General features: G+C 48.2%; 1 protein-coding gene across 5 annotated transcripts in view; it reads left to right on the forward strand.

Annotated features, from left to right (window-relative positions):
- Window positions 1-24,402, forward strand: part of LOC134936738 (5'-nucleotidase domain-containing protein 4-like) — a 165,539-nt gene that overhangs the window by 102,589 nt on the left and 38,548 nt on the right. For 4 of the 5 annotated variants that reach the window (XM_063931953.1, XM_063931955.1, XM_063931952.1 and 1 more), the window contains 4 exons: window positions 1,186-1,239; window positions 3,035-3,118; window positions 3,208-3,249; window positions 3,976-4,113. In XM_063931953.1, the coding sequence (XP_063788023.1) occupies window positions 1,186-1,239; window positions 3,035-3,118; window positions 3,208-3,249; window positions 3,976-4,113 (318 nt within the window). The remainder of the gene's footprint in view (window positions 1-1,185; window positions 1,240-3,034; window positions 3,119-3,207; window positions 3,250-3,975; window positions 4,114-24,402) is intronic. The other variant, XM_063931954.1, reaches the window with a different exon arrangement.

Below are 24,402 nucleotides of genomic sequence, written 5' to 3' on the forward strand. Positions count from 1 at the left end.
CCTCTGAAGGGGTTCTTACAAAAAACCCTGGGAGAGCGACCCGCCATTTCAACCTGGGTAGTTACCAGAGTTGAAACCAGGATCTACCTGGGTCGCAGTGCACTGTAAACAGGTAACCCGGGTTGCTTTGACTCTGGATCCATTTACAGCACAGGAAAAGCTGGCACATGGAGGTGATCTCCAAGCATGGACACTGTACCTGTGTACAGTGACGTCACCGACCCAGCAATAAACCGGGTTCAGCCACCAGTCTGACAGGGGTCTCAACCGAGTCGCATCTGGATTGGACCCATGTACAAAATCCCAGGTGTGGCCCGGCATTTCTGAAATGGGTATGACAGGTACACTTGAACAGTCATAGTCATACCTGCCAACTCCTCTATCCTCCGCCTATGACCAATTCTCCAGGAGTCCGGGAGAAGCGCAGTCACTTTTCAGAGTCTAGGAGGCTCCATGATATCTCAGGAGAGTCATCATGTTTAGATTTAGCTAATACTGACAGTGAGAAAGTTACAGGATATGATGGGGAAGGGTCAGCAGTCTAGTACATGTCTGCAAACAAAAGGTAAGGAATTGTTATTGTTAGTATTAGTGATATATGGAAATGTAAGCTTCAGCTTGGGACTGTTCATAGCATACACAAATATAACTTATAAGTTAAGTTATATACAGTAACTGGGGACAACTTGGGGCGTGATTCTAAGCTATTGCGGCAGAAGGTGTCTGAGGCAAAAACACGCCAACTGCTGGCATTGCAAATCCGATGCCCGTGTCCGAGAAGCAGTATTGGATCATCATCGAACAGCCATCTGCCATCAGAGTAACCCTAAGCTTATTTAGAATTGCCGCCCAAACAACGCAACCGGGGCCAGTAAATCTGTGGTGCAAGACGCAGACACTGGCCTTGGCACACCCAGAAAACAGGGCTGACACCCCCTACCCATTTTCAAAAAACACACTGCCCACCCCCAAATAGCCCCAGAATGCCAATGAGGCCGTTGCTTCCCCAACACTGCCATCACAGCCGCATCATGGCACATGTAGACAAACCACCGGATCATTTCATAGATTTGTGAAAGCATAATGAACAATTAGTGTAATCAGGCAAATTAAACCTTTATTTACTTTACATTATAAAAGGGGTATTTTCAGTATAATCCAATTTTCTACTGTAAATATCCATAGGGCTGCCTGAAGGAGAAGACTCTGAAGGATCTGAATAAATATGTAGTCAAAGATGTGAGTCTTATCTTTATACTAACTGGAGCATTGTATTTATGAATGTGATAGATGTTTGTGTAGGGATCTGCAAAGATGGGAATGTGCATGAATGTGTGGTAATTACCCTCTTTCAGGAATGTGTGGCAGTTACCCTTTTCCATTGGTAGGATTGTATACCCTCTTTCATTAGTAGGAATGTTAGCCTCTTCAATCAGTAGTAATGTATGGTTTTTACCCTCTTCCATCAGTAGGAATGTGTGGTTGTTACCCTCTTGCATCAGCAGGAATGTATGTTTTTTACCCTCTTCCATCAGTAGGAATGTGTGGGAGTTACCCTCTTCCATCAGTAGGAATGTGTGGGAATTACCCTCTACCATCAGTAGGAATGTGTGGGAGTTACCCTCTTCAATCAGTAGGAATGTGTGGTTTTTACCCTCTTCCATCAGTAGGAATGTGTGGTTGTTACCCTCTTGCATCAGCAGGAATGTATGTTTTTTACCCTCTTCCATCAGTAGGAATGTGTGGGAGTTACCCTCTTCCATCAGTAGGAATGTGTGGTTTTTACCCTCTTCCATGAGTAGGAATGTGTGGTAGTTACCCTCTACCATCAGTAGGAATGTGTGGGAGTTACCCTCTACCATCAGTAGGAATGTGTGGGAGTTACCCTCTTCCATCAGTAGGAATGTGTGGGAGTTACCCTCTGCCATCAGTAGGAATGTGTGGGGGTTACCCTCTTCCATCAGTAGGAATGTGTGGGAGTTACCCTCTTCCATCAGTAGGAATGTGTGGTTTTTACCCTCTACCATGAGTAGGAATGTGTGGTAGTTACCCTCTACCATCAGTAGGAATGTGTGGTTTTTACCCTCTTCCATCAGTAGGAATGTGTGGGAGTTACCCTCTTCCATCAGTAGGAATGTGTGGGAGTTACCCTCTTCCATCAGTAGGAATGTGTGGGAGTTACCCTCTTCCATGAGTAGGAATGTGTGGTTTTTACCCTCTTCCATCAGTAGGAATGTGTGGTTTTTACCCTCTTCCATCAGTAGGAATGTGTGGGAGTTACCCTCTTCCATCAGTAGGAATGTGTGGGAGTTACCCTCTTCCATCAGTAGGAATGTGTGGGAGTTACCCTCTTCCATCAGTAGGAATGTGTGGGAGTTACCCTCTTCCATCAGTAGGAATGTGTGGGAATTACCCTCTTCCATCAGTAGGAATGTGTGGGAGTTACCCTCTTCCATCAGTAGGAATGTGTGGGAGTTACCCTCTTCCATCAGTAGGAATGTGTGGGAGTTACCCTCTTCCATCAGTAGGAATGTGTGGGAGTTACCCTCTTCCATCAGTAGGAATGTGTGGATTTTACCCTCTTCCATCAGTAGGAATGTGTGGGAGTTACCTTCTTCCATCAGTAGGAATGTGTGGGAGTTACCCTCTTCCATCAGTAGGAATGTGTGGGAGTTACCCTCTTCCATCAGTAGGAATGTGTGGGAGTTACCCTCTTCCATCAGTAGGAATGTGTGGGAGTTACCCTCTTCCATGAGTAGGAATGTGTGGGAGTTACCCTCTTCCATCAGTAGGAATGTGTGGGAATTACCCTCTTCCAAAAGTAGGAATGTGTGGGAGTTACCCTCTTCCATCAGTAGGAATGTGTGGGAGTTACCCTCTTCCATCAGTAGGAATGTGTGGGAGTTACCCTCTTCCATCAGTAGGAATGTGTGGGAGTTACCCTCTTCCATCAGTAGGAATGTGTGGGAGTTACCCTCTTTCACTGGTAGGAAAGACCATACATCATCATTACAGTCCACTTTCTCCCTGCTAGGAGAGAATACCTTTGCTCCTGAGTCGGATGAGGGAGGTGGGAAAGACTTTTCTAGCCACAAACAGTGATTACAAATATACTAATGTAAGTACATACAAACCTCCCAACCCTAGTCTCCAGTAGCCTTCCTTCTAATTCCTTCACAGTGCCTCAATAATTTCTCTTCCTTTCAGGTCATTATGTCCTACCTGTTTGCTGATGGAAATGACGATAAGGTTAGTGTGTCCCACACAGCACAATCATTTTGCACAAGAATATTTCCACATATGCAATCATTGTCTAATCTACCCACACACAAGGTTGGCCATTGTGGAGAACAGGCACTCAGGCAGAGTTGCTAAATAACTTATGGTGTACAACAGTTACTGAAATTGATCAGATTATAATCTAAAAAGTAGGTAAATGTAGCTGGAGGATGCATGTGGTCAACTTCTGTCAACTTCTGTTTGCTCTGACAACCACCAGTATATGAGAGTTGGATGTGATCTGGTTTCTAGGTCTGAGCACTAGATGACATGGCCAAGAATATAGGTAGCCCAGAGGATCACAAACTCGGTCGTCACGGCACCCTAACGGTCCAGGCATTAAGGATAACCATGCTTGGGCGCAGGTGACATATTTATTACATAATTAGTACCTCAGTCAATTTGATTAAACCATCTGTGCTCAGCTATGCATATCTTTAAAACCCGGACTGTTAAATTGCCTCGAGGACCACGTTTGAGAACTACTAAGATTCTGTCCTGGAGACTATAGGGGTTATTCACAGTTGTTAGCAAACCAAAAAAGTTAGCAATTGGGCAAAACCATGTTGCACTGCAGGTGGGGCAGATGTAACCCGAGGTCAGCGTGTATTACAATGAGTTCCAGCATTAGTATCCTGACCCTGTTGGCATTCCGATGTCAGGCTTTTGACGAGTATCACTCCTCCGTTTCTCCAGCCACTCCCGCGTTTTTTCCAAGAAACGGTAGCGTTTTTTCGCACACACCCAGAAAACGTCCAGTTTCCGCCCAGAAACACCCACTTCCTGTCAATCACATTACGATCATCAGAACGAAGAAAAAAACCTTGTAATGCCGTGAGTAAAATACCTAACTGCATAGCAAATTTACTTGGCGCAGTCGCACTGCGGACATTGCGCATGCGCATTAGTGACTAATTGCTCTGTTGCGAAAGAAAAATAACGAGCGAACAACTCGGAATGACCCCCAATGTGTGATATGATAGAAATAATGTAGAAAACCTGATTTTAAATGGTATTTTGAGCATTTTTGGGAACTTAGGCTGGGTTATCTACTCTGTAAGAAAAAACAGAAAATCCCCCAGATCTTGTCACCTTTCAGCAATATAGTCCTCCCATCCACTGGGACAAAGACTGAGGTCGGGTGATTTTTAGGTGCAATATAGGAATGAAGAGTATACAAAGTTTAGATATGTAAAGGTCTTGGTTAAGCCGAGCAGACAAAGTTTTTATGAGGACATATAATAATTATTTAACCCAAAAGTGTCAATGACAGGATAGGGTGAGATCAGGGGCAGATTTAGGGGTGAGGCCGCCCCTAGGCACATAGTAAAGGCTCCCCCCGCCTAATTTTATTATTTTTATTGATTGGTTATTAGCCCTCATTTGCTTATAGCCAATTTATTAGAATAAAAAAAGCCACTACGTGCTGTATGAATTTTGTTTATTTTTTATTATGTATACATATTTACTAAGTAGGACAGCTTACATGGGCAGTATGTACATGTCCTACCTGCTTACACTCCATACAAGATGGCATATGGTACAGTACAGAGGAAATATTTTGCAGTTACTGGTACTTTTTTGGGCTGACAGTACCAACACAGACATCCAAGTGCCACCCCCAGGCACGTGCCTCACATGCCTTAAGGGAAATTCGCCACTGGGTATTATCACAAATGTCCGCATCTTGTGTATGATATCTAGAACATGTTACCTCAAACCAAGCAGGACAGTGAAATAGAGGTTAAACATGTGCTACAGCTTAGCTAGATGACTGGAGGATGCTGTTCTTACCTCACCGGCACCATTATAGCTCTTGTTAAGTAAAGTTGAGCTCAATTTTGCAGCATTCTTTAGCAAAACAACAGGTGGGTGTGTTTGGGTCACCTAATTATTTTTAGAAGTGACCTAGGCTCTGTAGGCACGACAGAGGAGTGCAGGAATTCCACCATAAACCCAAGCTTGGTACTGCTCTGCCCGGACTCATCGCAACACTTTGATCTGTTGTCACTCAATACTGGGTTAGGAAATGCAGCATATACACTAATGTGCCCTCAGCTGTACAGCTGTGTCCTCATACATCTATACAGCTATATGGCGCTAGATGCATGGCACAGTGTAGACGCCCCAACACATGTGGGGATTCCTGAACTTTTATACTTTTTCCCAACGTATTGTCTAATGCGCATCGTAACCGCATACAAAGTCGATTATAGGGTACTTGGAACTAGGATCAGTTACAAAGGAATTGGTACAAAGTCATAGAAAAAGGACGGTTGGCTCGAAGCATTGAGCAGCTCATTCGTATCGGACCTCTGAGTTTTGCCTGTTACGCAGGTTAGTGTCCGAGCTCCACACAACAGATGCATGCAATGCCAGCTCCAGCATCCAGAGTAGGTGTGCAATGCCAGCTCCAGCATCCAGAGTACACGTGCAATGCCAGCTCCAGCATCCAGAGTACACGTGCAATGCCAGCTCCAGCATCCAGAGTAGGCGTGCAATGCCAGCTCCAGCATCCAGAGTACACGTGCAATGCCAGCTCCAGCATCCAGAGTAGGCGTGCAATGCCAGCTCCAGCATCCAGAGTAGGCGTGCAATGCCAGCTTCAGCATCCAGAGTAGGCGTGCAATGCCAGCTCCAGCATCCAGAGTACATGTGCAATGCAAGCTCCAGCATCCAGAGTATGCATGCAATGCCAGCTCCAGCATCCAGAGTACACATGCAATGCCAGCTCCAGCATCCAGAGTACAGGTGCAATGCCAGCTCCAGCATCCAGAGTACGCATGCAATGCCAGCTCCAGCATCCAGAGTACGCGTGCAATGCCAGCTCCAGCATCCAGAGTACGCGTGCAATGCCAGCTCCAGCATCCAGAGTACGCGTGCAATGCCAGCTCCAGCATCCAGAGTACGCGTGCAATGCCAGCTTCAGCATCCAGAGTACGCGTGCAATGCCAGCTTCAGCATCCAGAGTACGCGTGCAATGCCAGCTTCAGCATCCAGAGTACGCGTGCAATGCCAGCTTCAGCATCCAGAGTACGCGTGCAATGCCAGCTTCAGCATCCAGAGTACGCGTGCAATGCCAGCTTCAGCATCCAGAGTACGCGTGCAATGCCAGCTCCAGCATCCAGAGTAGGCGTGCAATGCCAGCTCCAGCATCCAGAGTAGGCGTGCAGTGCCAGCTCCAGCATCCAGAGTAGGCGTGCAGTGCCAGCTCCAGCATCCAGAGTAGGCGTGCAGTGCCAGCTCCAGCATCCAGAGTAGTCGTGCAATGCCAGCTCCAGCATCCAGAGTACACGTGCAATGCCAGCTCCAGCATCCAGAGTACAGGTGCAACGCCAGCTCCAGCATCCAGAGTACAGGTGCAACGCCAGCTCCAGCATCCAGAGTATGCGTGCAATGCCAGCTCCAGCATCCAGAGTACGCGTGCAATGCCAGCTCCAGCATCCAGAGTACGCGTGCAATGCCAGCTCCAGCATCCAGAGTACACGTGCAATGCCAGCTCCAGCATCCAGAGTAGGCGTGCAATGCCAGCTCCAGCATCCAGAGTAGGCGTGTAATGCCAGCTCCAGCATCCAGAGTACGTGTGCAATGCCAGCTCCAGCATCCAGAGTACGTGTGCAATGCCAGCTCCAGCATCCAGAGTAGGCGTGCAATGCCAGCTCCAGCATCCAGAGTACGTGTGCAATGCCAGCTCCAGCATCCAGAGTACGTGTGCAATGCCAGCTCCAGCATCCAGAGTACAGGTGCAACGCCAGCTCCAGCATCCAGAGTATGCGTGCAATGCCAGCTCCAGCATCCAGAGTACAGGTGCAACGCCAGCTCCAGCATCCAGAGTACAGGTGCAATGCCAGCTCCAGCATCCAGAGTACACGTGCAATGCCAGCTCCAGCATCCAGAGTACAGGTGCAACGCCAGCTCCAGCATCCAGAGTACAGGTGCAACGCCAGCTCCAGCATCCAGAGTACAGGTGCAACGCCAGCTCCAGCATCCAGAGTATGCGTGCAATGCCAGCTCCAGCATCCAGAGTACGTGTGCAATGCCAGCTCCAGCATCCAGAGTACAGGTGCAACGCCAGCTCCAGCATCCAGAGTATGCGTGCAATGCCAGCTCCAGCATCCAGAGTACAGGTGCAACGCCAGCTCCAGCATCCAGAGTACAGGTGCAATGCCAGCTCCAGCATCCAGAGTACACGTGCAATGCCAGCTCCAGCATCCAGAGTACAGGTGCAACGCCAGCTCCAGCATCCAGAGTACAGGTGCAACGCCAGCTCCAGCATCCAGAGTACAGGTGCAACGCCAGCTCCAGCATCCAGAGTATGCGTGCAATGCCAGCTCCAGCATCCAGAGTACGCGTGCAATGCCAGCTCCAGCATCCAGAGTATGCGTGCAATGCCAGCTCCAGCATCCAGAGTACACGTGCAATGCCAGCTCCAGCATCCAGAGTAGGCGTGCAATGCCAGCTCCAGCATCCAGAGTAGGCGTGTAATGCCAGCTCCAGCATCCAGAGTACGTGTGCAATGCCAGCTCCAGCATCCAGAGTACGTGTGCAATGCCAGCTCCAGCATCCAGAGTAGGCGTGCAATGCCAGCTCCAGCATCCAGAGTAGGCGTGCAATGCCAGCTCCAGCATCCAGAGTACGTGTGCAATGCCAGCTCCAGCATCCAGAGTACGTGTGCAATGCCAGCTCCAGCATCCAGAGTACGTGTGCAATGCCAGCTCCAGCATCCAGAGTACGTGTGCAATGCCAGCTCCAGCATCCAGAGTAGGCGTGCAATGCCAGCTCCAGCATCCAGAGTAGGCGTGCAATGCCAGCTCCAGCATCCAGAGTAGGCGTGCAATGCCAGCTCCAGCATCCAGAGTACATGTGCAATGCCAGCTCCAGCATCCAGAGTAGGCGTGCAATGCCAGCTCCAGCATCCAGAGTAGGCGTGCAATGCCAGCTTCAGCATCCAGGGTACATGTGCATTCCGTGCAATGTCATTTTGTCACATTTTTTATTTGACTAAGACTACTATTTTGTGAAAAACATCTGTGGTAAGATGCATACTGTGACTTAGTGGAAAAGGGGTCTATTTACTAAGCCCTGGATGGAGATAAAGTGGACGGAGATAAAGCACAAGCCAATCAGCTCCTAACTGCCATGTTGCAGGCTGTGTTTGGAAAATGACAGTTAGGAGCTGATTGGCTGGTGCTTTATCTGTGTCCACTTTATCTCCATCCAAGGCTTCGTAAATAGCTAAAAAGTGGACAATGAAGATAGTAAAGGACCAGCTACACCCCGGCCACAGCATGTTTAACTTGCTTCCTTCAGACAGGCGTTACAGGGCCGTCCCCGCCGAGTCCACCAGAAGCCTCAATAGTTTCTTTCCCCAAGCGGTCCGCATGCTGAACTCCTGAACATTGACTGACTAGACATTCATGTAACTCACTTGTGTCCCTACGGTATTCCTGTCTGTATGACTTTACTCTCCCCCCTCCCACCTGCTTATCTGTTACCTACTTTGCTGTTGTTTAACAAACCAAAGACAAATTCCTAGTATACGCAAGTATACCTGGCCAATAAAGCTGATTCTGATAGACCCCAACGTATGTGGTGCCCCAGACTGCGCTATTTAGTAACATAGTAACTAAGGTTGAAAAAAAGACAATTGTCCATCGAGTTCAACCTATTTGTGGTCTCCTATGCAGTCCTATTATATGACTAGTTATTTTTATGTTAGGACTAGTTATATTAACTATAATGTGTGCCTACGCACCATAACCCTGAATATCTTTATCCAATAGGAATTTATCTAACCCATTCTTAAAGTTGTTGACTGAGTCCGCTGTCTCAGGCAGGGAATTCCAAACACGTATTGTCTTTACTGTGAAAAAACCTTTTCTCCTCAATGTGCGGAAACTCCTCTCCTCTAACCTAAGTGAGTGACCACGTGTTCTCTGTGCTGATCTTATAGAAAACAGGTCCCTCCCAAGCTCTGTGCATTGACCCCTTATATATTTGTAGATGTTGATCATGTCCCCTCTTAGTCTCCTCTTTCCCAATGTAAACATGCCTAGCCTTGCAAGCCTTTCCTCGTATTCCAGCATCTCCATGCCCTTGATTAGTTTGGTTGCCCGCCTCTGAACCTTTTCTAGCTCTAGGATATCCTTTTTGTAGTATGGGGCCCAAAATTGCACACAGTATTCAAGATGTGGTCTCACTAGTGATTTGGTGTGATTGAGGATGTATGAGGACACACCTGTATACGGGAGGCATTTGATATGCCAGCTGTCGGGATCCCGACAGCTGGCATACAACAACTATTCTCCCTCTTGGGGGGTCCATGACCCCTGGAGGGAGAATAAATAGCGCTCTTTTGCGCTCGCCATGCTGCTGGCATGCCAATGGCCTGTATAACGTAGTAGACCCCTGTATACAAGTCCATCTGCTTGTGAGGCCTCTGCTCCGCTCCCCGCACTCACTCTTTCAGTTGCACTGTGATAATTCTTATTAGTATAATGGTCACAATGCATAGATGACGCATTGCGCCCTATTATACAGTGCAGTATTTTCAGCCAATCTATGGACACGTTAAGATGTTCCAGTGGTTACATGAGGGGAAATCGTTTTTTTTCTTGGTCAGATGTATTTTGTAGCTTTTCGTACATGATTTAATTACCTGCGCTGGGACATAGGGCGCCGGTGAGAGATCCAGCTCAGGATATTACATTAGCAAATGCTGCCTGCCAGTTCTCCAGGCCTCCCCTATTGTGTTTCGTGTTATTCAGAGCAGCTGTGCGAGGTAACGCTGATATCCTCATAACTCCATGTAAAGCTCCAGACACACGTAATTAGTACAGTGTTTGTTTTACAGTTCCCATTTGTTACTGACTTTAATCTCAGACACAATGCTGAAGGTCACATCAACTAAACTTCCAGGTAATTAATTTGTTAGGCCCTTTAAATAGGGTCACTAAGCACCTCTTGGCAGATGTCTGGGTGTATCAGATGACTCATTTATTTTGTTAAAGAGGGACCTGGCTGATGTAATTGAATTAGCTTAAATCTACTTTAATTCTGATGTTAGCTTCTAGAGACCGTAAATATATTGTTTACAACCAAGGTCCCAAACGTCAAAACACTGAGCTGTAATGCCAAACACGTTACTGGCCAAGGAGAAATGTTCCTGTCGTGTGAAACAAAAGGTGAAAGCATCTCTCCCTCTCTTCTCTGCTTTGGGCTGGTTAAAAGGCTAATTCAGACTGGATCGCTGCCACAGTCTTAAGCCCTCTGCGGAGTGCGTCCGCGCACCCTGGGAGCTCAGTGAGATGCTGAAAGCATTTCAGGGCTGTGATCGCCTCTGCCTGATTGACAGGCGCTGGCGGTCGCGGGGTGGGAGGGGGCATGCCAACAGCGTCAGAACGCTGTTGGCGGGCGCGGTCTGGAAAACGCAGGAGTGTCTGGACCGTTGCAGGGGCAGGCCACGGCGGCTACGTGACCTCACACGCAGCCGATGCTGTGCTATGCTTTTGCACCCTTGTGGGGGGGGGGGGGGGGGGGGGTGGCGGGGGGGTTTCAGAGACAGACATGCTGGTCGTCCCCCTGCATGTCTGAGAAACTGATTGTAGATGTGCTAAATCTAGTACATCTACGATCAGATCTGAATTAGGCCCAAAGATCATATGGTTTCCTTGCAAAAGCAGCAAAACGAAAAAATCCTGATAATACAACGACTACTAACTCATACCTCCCAACATGACCCTCTCCAGGAGGGACAGAATACTCTGCTCCTGATCTTCCCTCTTAATTTATGATTGCCGTCACCTGTGCTGAAACACCTTTCTTATCCATTAACCTGTTCAACACAGGTGCCGGAAACCATAAATGAAGAGAAAAATCCAGAAGCAGAGCATTGTGTCCCTCCTGGAGAGGGTCATGTTGGGAGGTATGCTAACTAGATCCTCATGAAGACGTGGTGTAGTATTCAAACAGCTAATTAGAGCAGCTTGCATTTGATTGGCTGTTGTATCGACCCATTAAGGTCAATTAAGATAATTAAGGTGTGTCATAGCTCTGTTTTAATCAAGTAATTGTTGTATTGGTGTTTTTTTTTCCTCTGTTGGATTGCTTAGTCATACCCCTTTCAGACAGAAGATGAAATTACCGGGTGAAGCAGTTCCACCCGGTGATTTCATGTAACACTTGGGTCCTTTTTCTGTGTGAAAGGGTCAACCGTGTTGTAATTCCCGGGACTTCGACCCAGGAATTTACCAGGGTCGGAGACACAGGAATTAGGACACGGGTTGACCCTTTTTACACAGACAAAATACCCGTGTTGATCTGCAAATTACCGGGTCGAAATTTCCGACCCGGTAATTTGCATGTCTGTGTGAAGGGGGAGTCAGGCAGGTCTGGCAAAACGACCCGGCACTGAAATGCCGGGTAATTGCCGGGACTTTCAGACTTTTCTGTCTGAAAGAGGTATTAGACAAATTTCATGTCCCTGAACTGACTCTCCAGACACAGCGGTGCACAGGTGCAAGATACATGGACAGGGGTGTATCTTCCTATTGGCCAGGATGGCACTTGCCAGGGGCGCCGGCCAAGAGGGGGTCGCCGCCTGGCAGTGCCACCCGTGCCAGGGGGTAGAATGACATAGTAGTTCTCACTGAATACATCCCTTAGCAGTGCTCATCCACTCCCGGACTATAAGAAGCGTATTGCACTCTGACACTCTCTGTGACTACAGTAAAAATGATGGTGAATATAGCCGGGCACATCCAGGTATGGGGAGGGACGAGGCACCTCCTCTTCCTCATCTGCTCCCCTTCTCATTAGTCCCACGCTGTCTGTCATCAAACACCAGCCACTACAATCAGCACCAGTCAGCAGTGCAGCATGAGCATGGGTGTGGTTCGTTTTATCGACAGTGTCTAGGTCGACAATGTTTAGGTCGACCACTATATGTCGACAGTTACTAGGTCGACATGGATGGAAGGTCGACAGGGTTTCTAGGTCGACATGTGCTAGGTCGACAGGTCTAAAGGTCGACATGAGGATTTTTATTTTTTTTGGTGTCGTTTGCTTCGTAAAGTGACCTGGATCCCAAATTAGTGCACCGTGTCCCCTCGCATGGCTCGCTTCGCTCGCCATGCTTCGGGCATGGTGCCTTCGCTCGGCACACTTTACCGTTCCAATCGTAGTCCACGTGGATCGTTAAGTATGAAAAAATTCAAAAATAAGAAAAAAATATTTGAAAAACTCATGTCGACCTTTAGACCTGTCGACCTAGCAGATGTCAACCTAGAAACCCTGTCGACCTTCCATCCATGTCGACCTAGTGACTGTCGACCTATAGTGGTCGACCTAAACATTGTCGACCTAGACACTGTCGATCTTCAGACCGGATCCCCATGAGCATACCTGTACATTTTCTTCAGGTACTGTAGCTGCACGGCATGGTCTATCCTGGCAGTCTGGATCACAGGTTACAAAGAGCACTGTATGGAGAGGTATCTAGACCAGTGACTGCCTGCCCAGCTGTGTTGAGACTACAAGTCCCAGCACACCTTGTCAATTGGATTTGCTGGGACATGTAGTGCAGTCACACCTAGAGAGGGTTTTTTAACTGTATGTATGTGTGCATATATCCCCTCGGTGTCCCTGTCCGCACCCTCCTTGTAATTCCCCATTAGTGTCACTGCCCGCACCATCCCTGTAACTGTCCCCTCAGTGACCCTGCCCATACACTCCTGTAATTCCCCCTCAGTATCCCTGCCCGCACCCTCCCCATAATTCCCTCTTTGTGTCCCGACTCCCTACTTGCAACCTAACCGTAATTCCCCATCAGTGTCCCTGCCTGCACACTCCTCGTAATTCCCCTTCAGTCTCCCTGCCTGCACCCTCCCGTAATTCCATCTCAGTGTCCCTGCCCGCACCCTCCTCATAATTCCTCCTCAGTGTCCCTGCCTGCACACTCCTCGTAATTCCCCCTCAGTCTCCCTGCCTGCACCCTCCACGTAATTCCATCTCAGTGCCCCTGCCACTTTTGTACAGGGCCGTAGCTAGGTGTGTGCTGAGTGTTCTCAGCCCACAGTACATAGGCACTGAGGACAGAGAACCGACACGTAATGTGTAAAAGGGAACTCTGTCTGCTGTAACGTGTAAAAGGGAGCTCTGTCTGCCGTAACATGTAAAAGGGAGCACTGCCTGCCATAATGTGTAAAAGGGAGCTCTGCCTGCCGTAACGTGTAAAAGGGAGCTCTGCCTGCCGTAATGTGTAAAAGGGAGCTCTGCCTGCCATAATGGGTAAAATGGAGCTCTGCCTGCCATAATGTGTAATAGAGGCTCTACCTGGAGTAATGTGTAAAATGGGGCTCTACCTGGTGTATAAGTGGCGTCATTTGATTAGAGGAGACCACTGTGCAGCGTAATATGAATTGGTATTATTTTGTAGCCCACGCCCCTTCCACATAAAGCCACACCGCTATAGTTTTGGCACATACCTACAGCGCGCACTGGCCCTATTTTAAATATGGTGGGGGCGCTGAGCCTGTTTCTTCCACACAGCGCTAAAATGTCCCTGCCTGCACCCTCCCCATAATTCCATCTCAGTGCCCCTGCACGCACCCTCCCTGTAATTCTCTCTCAGTGTTCCTGACCTCAGCTTCCCTGTGACTCCTCAGTGTCCCTGCTCGCACACTCCTGTAATTCCCTCTCAGTGTCCCTTCCCGCACCCTCCCTGTGATTGCCCTTCAGTGTCCTTGACCTCAGCCTCCCTGTAGCCTCTCCTTCTAATTTTCCCTACCCAAACCCTCCCTGTAATTCCCCCTTAGTGTCCCTGACCTCAGCCTCCCTGTGACTCTCCGCTCAGTGTCCCTGCCTGTACCCTCCCTGTACTTCCACCTCAGTGTCCCTTGCCTGTACCGTCCCCATAATTTCCCCACAGTGTCCCTGCCCGCACACTCCTGTAATTCCCCCTCAGTGCCCCTGCCTGTACACTCCTGTAATTCCCCCTGTGTCCCTGCCTGTACCCTCCCCGTAATTCCCCCTCAGTGTCCCTGCCCGCACACTCCTGTAATTCCCCCTCAGTGTCCCTGCCCGTACCCTCCTGTAATTCCCCCTCAGTGTCCCTGCCCGTACCCTCCTGTAATTCCCCCTCAGTGTCCCTGCCTGTACCCTCCTGTAATTCCCCCTCAGTGTCCCTGCCTGTACCCTCCTGTAATTCCCCCTCAGTGTCGCTGCCTGTACCCTCCTGTAATTCCCCCTCAGTGTCGCTGCCTGTACCCTCCTGTAATTCCCCCTTAGTGTCCCTGCCTGTAGCCTCCTGTAATTCCCCCTCAGTGTCCCTGCCCGCACACTCCTGTAATTCCCCCTCAGTGTCCCTGCCTGTACACTCCTGTAATTCCCCCTCAGTGTCCCTGCCTGTACCCTCCCCGTAATTCCCCCTCAGTGTCCCTGCCCGCACACTCCTGTAATTCCCCCTCAGTGTCCCTGCCCGTACCCTCCTGTAATTCCCCCTCAGTGTCCCTGCCCGTACCCTCCTGTAATTCCCCCTCAGTGTCGCTGCCTGTACCCTCCTGTAATTCCCCCTCAGTGTTGCTGCCTGTACCCTCCTGTAATTCCCCCTCAGTGTCGCTGCCTGTACCCTCCTGTAATTCCCCCTCAGTGTCCCTGCCTGTACACTCCTGTAATTCCCCCTCAGTGTCCCTGCCTGTACCCTCCTGTAATTCCCCCTCAGTGTCCCTGCCTGTAGCCTCCTGTAATTCCACCTCAGTGTCCCTGCCCACACCCTCCCTGTAATTGCCCCTCAGTGTCCCTGACCTCAGCCTATCTGTACCTCCCTCCTCTGTGTCCCTGGGTGGGGGAGGTGTGTGGGTGGGGGGGGGGGGGGGGGGGGGGTGCCAGTTCCTTATTTTGCCAGGGGCGCTCAGACCCCTAGATACACCCCTGTACATGGATCATATCATTCTAATGGGTTTTAGTGTGCAGGAGGAATAATACAAAGCAGGTTTACAATGCCATCCACAGATGGACTCCCAACATTACCCTCTCCAGGTGGGGACAAAATGCTCTGTTCCTGGACTTCCGTCTTAATTTAGGATTGTCCTCATCTGTGGTTAAACACCTTTGGTATCAATTAGCCTATTCAACACAGGTGACTGCAATCATACATTAAGGGGAAAGTCCAGAAGCAGAGCATTGTGTCCCTCCTAGAGGGGGTCATGTTGGGAGGTATGCTCTATATAAACTTTGGATTTCATATGGGGGTTTAGTATGAAATACCTACAATCAAAATTCCGACGGTCAAAATCCTGACATGGTCAAAATACCGACATTTAAAATACCGTCAAGGTCAAAATACAGACATTTAAAATTTCGACAGGTCAAAAGGTCGACAAGTTTTCCATTGGGTTTTTGGTGTGTATGTCGACATGGACACCGTATAAGTGTATAGCGTCCCCTCACGTGGCTCGCTGCGCTTGCCATGCTTCGGGCACAGGGCCTCGCTGTGCCCGGCACACTATTACTTTCTCCCTCCAGGTCCACTGGGATAGTAAAGTATGAACAAGTCGGTTTCAATGAAAACATCATGAAAAACTCATATCAACTTTTTGACCTTGTCGATATTTTAAATGTTGGTATTTTGACCTTATCGGGACTTTGACCGGCGGGATTTTGATTGTAGGTAAATTGACCGCATCCTCATATAGCAACTAGTGGTCATATTTGTAGCATTATGGGTATCATTATATTGATACAGTCAAGGGTGTAGCTACCATAGGTGCAAGGAGTGCAGCTGCTATGGGGCACAGTGGGGCACACAGCTGACAGGGGCACAACTTTCTTGTCAAAGTTGCCTGTATTGTATGCATTTTTCACCACTGGGTGATAAATAGTGACCCTTACAAACTTTTGACTTGGGGCCAGAAATATATATATATATATATATATATATATATATATATATATACACATACATGCATGCCCTGGACCTGCTCACTGTAATGTGGTGTAAAATTAGCTGGCGGGCATCGCTATAGCAGGTGCTAGATTGGCCTGGCCAATCTAGCGGGTCGCTCACTTCACCCGCTGGGTGAAGTGAGCGGCTCCCCCCGCACACTCAGCACAGATCGCGCTGTGCTGAGCGGGGGGAGAGATGTGTGCTGAGCGGTTCGCTCAGCACACATCTCTCAAGCTTCGGGCCGTGAGTACTGGCCTTTATATTATATGGACTGGGAAACAGTAATGTGGCACAATATGAAGTGGAGGCACTATAGTGTGGCATAATGTGACCTGGGGGCAGCACTGTAATGTGGTATACTGTGAATTGGGGACACTGTTTGATAATGTGCACTGTCAGCCCTACAATATGACATAATATGAACAACGGCACTACTATGGGGCATAACATTAACAAATGCTGCAGAAAGGTGTCTACCTAGAACATGGATCTTCAAACTGTGGCGCTCCAGCTGTTGTGGAACTACAAATACCAGCATGCCCTGCCTCAGTTTTAGCATACCTTAATAGCAAAACTGTGGCAGGGCATGCTGGGATGTGTAGTTTCACAGCAGCTGGAGGGCCACAGGTTGAAGACCAATGATCTAGAAGATTTGAGACAGGGGCCCTTTCAAAATGTTGCTATGGGGCCCACATAGTTCTGGCTATACTTATGGATACAGCACAGGTATAAACACTAGAGATGAGCGGGTTCGGTTCCTCTGAATCCGAACCCGCCCGAACTTCATGTTTTTTCTCACGGGTCCGAGCGACTTGGATCTTCCCGCCTTGCTCGGTTAACCCGAGCGCGCCCGAACGTCATCATGACGCTGTCGGATTCTCGCGAGGCTCGGATTCTATCGCGAGACTCGGATTCTATATAAGGAGCCGCGCGTCGCCGCCATTTTCACACATGCATTGAGATTGATAGGGAGAGGACGTGGCTGGCGTCCTCTCCATTTAGATTAGAAGAGAGAGAGTGAGATTGATTTGAGACAGAGACACTTGATTTACTGGAGCTTAGGAGTACTGTAGAGAGTGCAGAGTTTACTAGTGACTGACCACAGTGACCACCAGACAGTGCAGTTTTATTTAATATAATCCGTTCTCTGCCTGAAAAAAACGATACACAGTGGGGTTTATTTACTAAGATTCGTAATTTCCGAAAAAAGGTCAAAGTTCAATCACGAATGACATCGACAGTGTAAAACTGCAACTTTTTGAATGGATTACGACTAATTTACTAAGCTGTCGTATTCGTGTTTTTCTTTGCTTCCGATGTCGATGTCATTCGTGTTTTTTTACCTAATTTAACGGCAGTGATTAGCAAAACACTGCCGTTTTTTTTTACAATCAATCTCGGCCGGATTTGTGTGATCCGTGCTGGGGTTTTTTTTTTTTTTTTTAAAGTAAACAATGTAATTTTTAAAAAAAAAATGCGTGGGGTCCCCCCTCCTAAGCATAACCAGCCTCGGGCTCTTTGAGCCGATCCTGGTTGCAGAAATATGTGGAAAAAAATGACAGGGGTTCCCCCATATTTAAGCAACCAGCATCGGGCTCTGCGCCTGGTCCTGGTCCCAAAAATACGGGGGACAAAAAGAGTAGGGGTCCCCCGTATTTTTAAAACCAGCACCGGGCTCCACTAGCTGGACAGATAATGCCACAGCCGGGGGTCACTTTTATATAGTGCCCTGCGGCCGTGGCATCAAAAATCCAACTAGTCACCCCTGGCCGGGGTACTCTGGGGGAGTGGGGACCCCCTCAATCAAGGGGTCCCCCCCCCCAGCCACCCAAGGGCCAGGGGTGAAGCCCGAGGCTGTCCCCCCCCATCCAATGGGCTGCGGATGGGAGGGCTGATAGCCTTTGTTGTAAAATAAAATATATTGTTTTTAGTAGCAGTACTACAAGTCCCAGCAAGCCTCCCCCGCATGCTGGTACTTGGAGAACCACAAGTACCAGCATGCGGCGGAAAAACTGGCCCGCTGGTACCTGTAGTACTATTACTAAAAAAATACCCAAAAAAACACAAGACACACACACCGTGAAAGTATAATTTTATTACATACACACATACATACATACTTACCTTAAGTTCCCACGCAGGTCGGTCCTCTTGTCCAGTAGAATCCAAGGGGTACCTGTTGAAAAAATTATACTCACGAGATCCAGTGGTCCAGGCTCCTCGGCAAATCCAGGGTTAATCCACGTACTTGAATAAAATAAAAAAACGCTGTCACGACCACGAACTGAAAGGTGACCCATGTTTGCACATGGGTCACCTTGCCCCGAATGCCAGAAACCCACTTTGCCTTCTGGCTAAGTGGGTTTCTTCAGCCAATCAGGGAGTGCCACGTTGTAGCACTCTCCTGATCAGCTGTGTGCTCCTGTCTTCACTGACAGGCAGCACGCGGCAGTGTTACAATGTAGCGCCTATGCGCTACATTGTAACCAATGATGGGAACTTTCTGCCCTGCGGTTGACCTAAAGTGACGTCACCGCTGAGCAGAAAGTTCCCATCATTGGTTACAATGTAGCGCATAGGCGCTACATTGTAACACTGCCGTGTGCTGCCTGTCAGTGAAGACAGGACCACACAGCTGATCAGGAGAGTGCTACAACGTGGCACTCCCTGATTGGCTGAAGAAACCCACTTAGCCAGAAGGCAAAGTGGGTTTCTGGCATTCGGGGCAAGGTGACCCATGTGCAAACATGGGTCACCTTTCAGTTCGTGGTCGTGACAGCGTTTTTTTATTTTATTCAAGTACGTGGATTAACCCTGGATTTGCCGAGGAGCCTGGACCACTGGATCTCGTGAGTATAATTTTTTCAACAGGTACCCCTTGGATTCTACTGGACAAGAGGACCGACCTGCGTGGGAACTTAAGGTAAGTATGTATGTATGTGTGTATGTAATAAAATTATACTTTCACGGTGTGTGTGTCTTGTGTTTTTTTGGGTATTTTTTTAGTAATAGTACTACAGGTACCAGCGGGCCAGTTTTTCCGCCGCATGCTGGTACTTGTGGTTCTCCAAGTACCAGCATGCGGGGGAGGCTTGCTGGGACTTGTAGTACTGCTACTAAAAACAATATATTTTATTTTTCAACAAAGGCTATCAGCCCTCCCATCCGCAGCCCATTGGATGGGGGAGGACAGCCTCGGGCTTCACCCCTGGCCCTTGGGTGGCTGGGGGGGGGGGGGACCCCTTGATTGAAGGGGTCCTCACTCCCCCAGGGTACCCCGGCCAGGGGTGACTAGTTGGATTTTTGATGCCACGGCCGCAGGGCGCAGTATAAAAGTGACCCCCGGCTGTGGCATTATCTGTCCAGCTAGTGGAGCCCGGTGCTGGTTTTAAAAATACGGGGGACCCCTACTCTTTTTGTCCCCCGTATTTTTGGGACCAGGACCAGGCGCAGAGCCCGATGCTGGTTGCTTAAATATGGGGGAACCCCTGTCATTTTTTTCCCCATATTTCTGCAACCAGGATCGGCTCAAAGAGCCCGAGGCTGGTTATGCTTAGGAGGGGGGACCCCACGCAATTTTTTTTAACAACAAAAAACACTTTCCCACCCCTTCCCATTGATATACATGCACGGATCTCATGGATCCCTGCATGCATCTCAAATCACGAATAAAAAAAGCAGGTCTGTTTTTTTTTAGGACTTTTTTGCGAATTGTAATTTTTCACGGCAGTGTTTTGTGTTTTTTTGCTTAGTAAATGACCGAGATTCGTATCTAAACAGGCGTAATTTGACCGATGGTGTATTCATTCGTAATTTTTTACCTGAACTAGCAAAAAATTACGAATGCCCTCATCACTGCCGTGATTAGTGTTTAGTAAATGACCGAGATTGACCGAGATGACACTTTGATGAAAAAACGGCATCTCGGTCAAAATCGGGAGCTTAGTAAATATACCCCAGTGACTCAGTCACATACCATATCTGTGTGCACTGCTCAGCCCAGTGTGCTGCATCATCTATGTATATATCTGACTGTGCTCACACAGCTTATAATTGTGGGGGAGACTGGGGAGCAGTGCCAGTTATAGGTTATAGCAGGAGCCAGGAGTACATATTATTAAAATTAAACAGTGCACACTTTTGCTGCAGGAGTGCCACTGCCAGTGTGACTGACTAGTGACCTGATCACACTGACCACCAGTATAGTTAGTAGTATACTATATTGTGATTGCCTGAAAAAGTTAAACACTCGTCGTGTGACTTGTGTGGTGTTTTTTTTTTATTCTATAAAAAACTCATTCTGCTGACAGACAGTGTCCAGCAGGTCCGTCATTATATAATCTATACCTGTCCGGCTGCAGTAGTGATATATATATATATTTTTTATATCATTATTTATCATCCAGTCGCAGCAGACACAGTACGGTAGTTCACGGCTGTAGCTACCTCTGTGTCGGCACTCGGCAGTCCATCCATAATTGTATACCACCTACCCGTGTTTTTTTTTTCTTTCTTCTTTATACATACTACATCTCATTATCATCCAGTCTATATTAGCAGCAGACACAGTACAGTACGGTAGTCCACGGCTGTAGCTACCTCTGTGTCGGCACTCGGCAGTCCGTCCATAATTGTATACCACCTACCCGTGGTTTTTTTTTCTTTCTTCTTTATACATACATACTACATCTCATTATCAACCAGTCTATATTAGCAGCAGACACAGTACAGTACGGTAGTCCACGGCTGTAGCTACCTCTGTGTCGGCACTCGGCAGTCCGTCCATAATTGTATACCACCTACCCGTGGTTTTTTTTTCTTTCTTCTTTATACATACTACATCTCATTATCATCCAGTCTATATTAGCAGCAGACACAGTACAGTACGGTAGTCCACGGCTGTAGCTACCTCTGTGTCGGCACTCGGCAGTCCGTCCATAATTGTATACCACCTACCCGTGGGTTTTTTTTCTTTCTTCTTTATACATACATACTACATCTCTTTATCAACCAGTCTATATTAGCAGCAGACACAGTACAGTAGTCCACGGCTGTAGCTACCTCTGTGTCGGCACTCGGCAGTCCATCCATAATTGTATACCACCTACCCGTGGTTTTTTTTTCTTTCTTCTTTATACATACATACTACATCTCATTATCAACCAGTCTATATTAGCAGCAGACACAATACAGTACGGTAGTCCACGGCTGTAGCTACCTCTGTGTCGGCACTCGGCAGTCCATCCATAATTGTATACCACCTACCCGTGGTTTTTTTTTCTTTCTTCTTTATACATACATACTACATCTCTTTATCAACCAGTCTATATTAGCAGCAGACACAGTACGGTAGTCCACGGCTGTAGCTACCTCTGTGTCGGCACTCGGCAGTCCGTCCATAATTGTATACCACCTACCCGTGGTTTTTTTTTCTTTCTTCTTTATACATACTACATCTCATTATCAACCAGTCTATATTAGCAGCAGACACAGTACAGTACGGTAGTCCACGGCTGTAGCTACCTCTGTGTCGGCACTCGGCAGTCCGTCCATAATTGTATACCACCTACCCGTGGTTTTTTTTTCTTTCTTCTTTATACATACTACATCTCATTATCATCCAGTCTATATTAGCAGCAGACACAGTACAGTACGGTAGTCCACGGCTGTAGCTACCTCTGTGTCGGCACTCGGCAGTCCATCCATAATTGTATACCACCTACCCGTGTTTTTTTTTTCTTTCTTCTTTATACATACTACATCTCATTATCAACCAGTCTATATTAGCAGCAGACACAGTACAGTACGGTAGTCCACGGCTGTAGCTACCTCTGTGTCGGCACTCGGCAGTCCATCCATAATTGTATACCACCTACCCGTGGTTTTTTTTTTTTTCTTCTTTATACATACTACATCTCATTATCAACCAGTCTATATTAGCAGCAGACACAGTACAGTACGGTAGTCCACGGCTGTAGCTACCTCTGTGTCGGCACTCGGCAGTCCGTCCATAATTGTATACCACCTACCCGTGGTTTTTTTTTTCTTTCTTCTTTATACATACTACATCTCATTATCATCCAGTCTATATTAGCAGCAGACACAGTACAGTACGGTAGTCCACGGCTGTAGCTACCTCTGTGTCGGCACTCGGCAGTCCATCCATAATTGTATACCACCTACCCGTGGTTTTTTTTTCTTTCTTCTGCAAGGAACGGCTGAGGCCCTGGCCTATGTTCATGGCTAGTGGTTCAGCTTCACATGAGGATGGAGGCACTCAGCCTCTCGCTAGAAAAATGAAAAGACTCAAGCTGGCAAAAGCAGTAGCACCGCAAAGAACTGTGCGTTCTTCGAAATCCCAAATCCACAAGGAGAGTCCAATTGTGTCGGTTGCGATGCCTGACCTTCCCAACACTGGACGTGAAGAGCATGCGCCTTCCACCATTTGCACGCCCCCTGCAAGTGCTGGAAGGAGCACCCGCAGTCCAGTTCCTGATAGTCAGATTGAAGATGTCAGTGTTGAAGTACACCAGGATGAGGAGGATATGGGTGTTGCTGGCGCTGGGGAGGAAATTGACCAGGAGGATTCTGATGGTGAGGTGGTTTGTTTAAGTCAGGCACCCGGGGAGACACCTGTTGTCCGTGGGAGGAATATGGCCGTTGACATGCCTGGTGAAAATACCAAAAAAATCAGCTCTTCGGTGTGGAACTATTTCAACAGAAATGCGGACAACAGGTGTCAAGCCGTGTGTTCCCTTTGTCAAGCTGTAATAAGTAGGGGTAAGGACGTTAACCACCTCGGAACATCCTCCCTTATACGTCACCTGCAGCGCATTCATAATAAGTCAGTGACAAGTTCAAAAACTTTGGGTGACAGCGGAAGCAGTCCACTGACCAGTAAATACCTTCCTCTTGTAACCAAGCTCGCGCAAACCACCCCACCAACTCCCTCAGTGTCAATTTCCTCCTTCCCCAGGAATGCCAATAGTCCTGCAGGCCATGTCACTGGCAATTCTGACGAGTCCTCTCCTGCCTGGGATTCCTCTGATGCATCCTTGCGTGTAACGCCTACTGCTGCTGGCGCTGCTGTTGTTGCTGCTGGGAGTCGATGGTCATCCCAGAGGGGAAGTCGTAAGACCACTTTTACTACTTCCACCAAGCAATTGACTGTCCAACAGTCCTTTGCGAGGAAGATGAAATATCACAGCAGTCATCCTGCTGCAAAGCGGATAACTGAGGCCTTGGCATCCTGGGTGGTGAGAAACGTGGTTCCGGTATCCATCATTACTGCAGAGCCAACTAGAGACTTGTTGGAGGTACTGTGTCCCCGGTACCAAATACCATCTAGGTTCCATTTCTCTAGGCAGGCGATACCGAAAATGTACACAGACCTCAGAAAAAGAGTCACCAGTGTCCTAAAAAATGCAGCTGTACCCAATGTTCACTTAACCACGGACATGTGGACAAGTGGAGCAGGGCAGGGTCAGGACTATATGACTGTGACAGCCCACTGGGTAGATGTATGGACTCCCGCCGCAAGAACAGCAGCGGCGGCACCAGTAGCAGCATCTCGCAAACGCCAACTCTTTCCTAGGCAGGCTACGCTTTGTATCACCGGTTTCCAGAATACGCACACAGCTGAAAACCTCTTACGGCAACTGAGGAAGATCATCGCGGAATGGCTTACCCCAATTGGACTCTCCTGTGGATTTGTGGCATCGGACAACGCCAGCAATATTGTGTGTGCATTAAATATGGGCAAATTCCAGCACGTCCCATGTTTTGCACATACCTTGAATTTGGTGGTGCAGAATTATTTAAAAAACGACAGGGGCGTGCAAGAGATGCTGTCGGTGGCCAGAAGAATTGCGGGACACTTTCGGCGTACAGGCACCACGTACAGAAGACTGGAGCACCACCAAAAACTACTGAACCTGCCCTGCCATCATCTGAAGCAAGAAGTGGTAACGCGGTGGAATTCAACCCTCTATATGCTTCAGAGGTTGGAGGAGCAGCAAAAGGCCATTCAAGCCTATACAATTGAGCACGATATAGGAGGTGGAATGCACCTGTCTCAAGCGCAGTGGAGAATGATTTCAACGTTGTGCAAGGTTCTGATGCCCTTTGAACTTGCCACACGTGAAGTCAGTTCAGACACTGCCAGCCTGAGTCAGGTCATT

This window comes from Pseudophryne corroboree, chromosome 6 (genome assembly GCF_028390025.1).
Source record: "Pseudophryne corroboree isolate aPseCor3 chromosome 6, aPseCor3.hap2, whole genome shotgun sequence".
NCBI lineage: Eukaryota > Metazoa > Chordata > Amphibia > Anura > Myobatrachidae > Pseudophryne > Pseudophryne corroboree.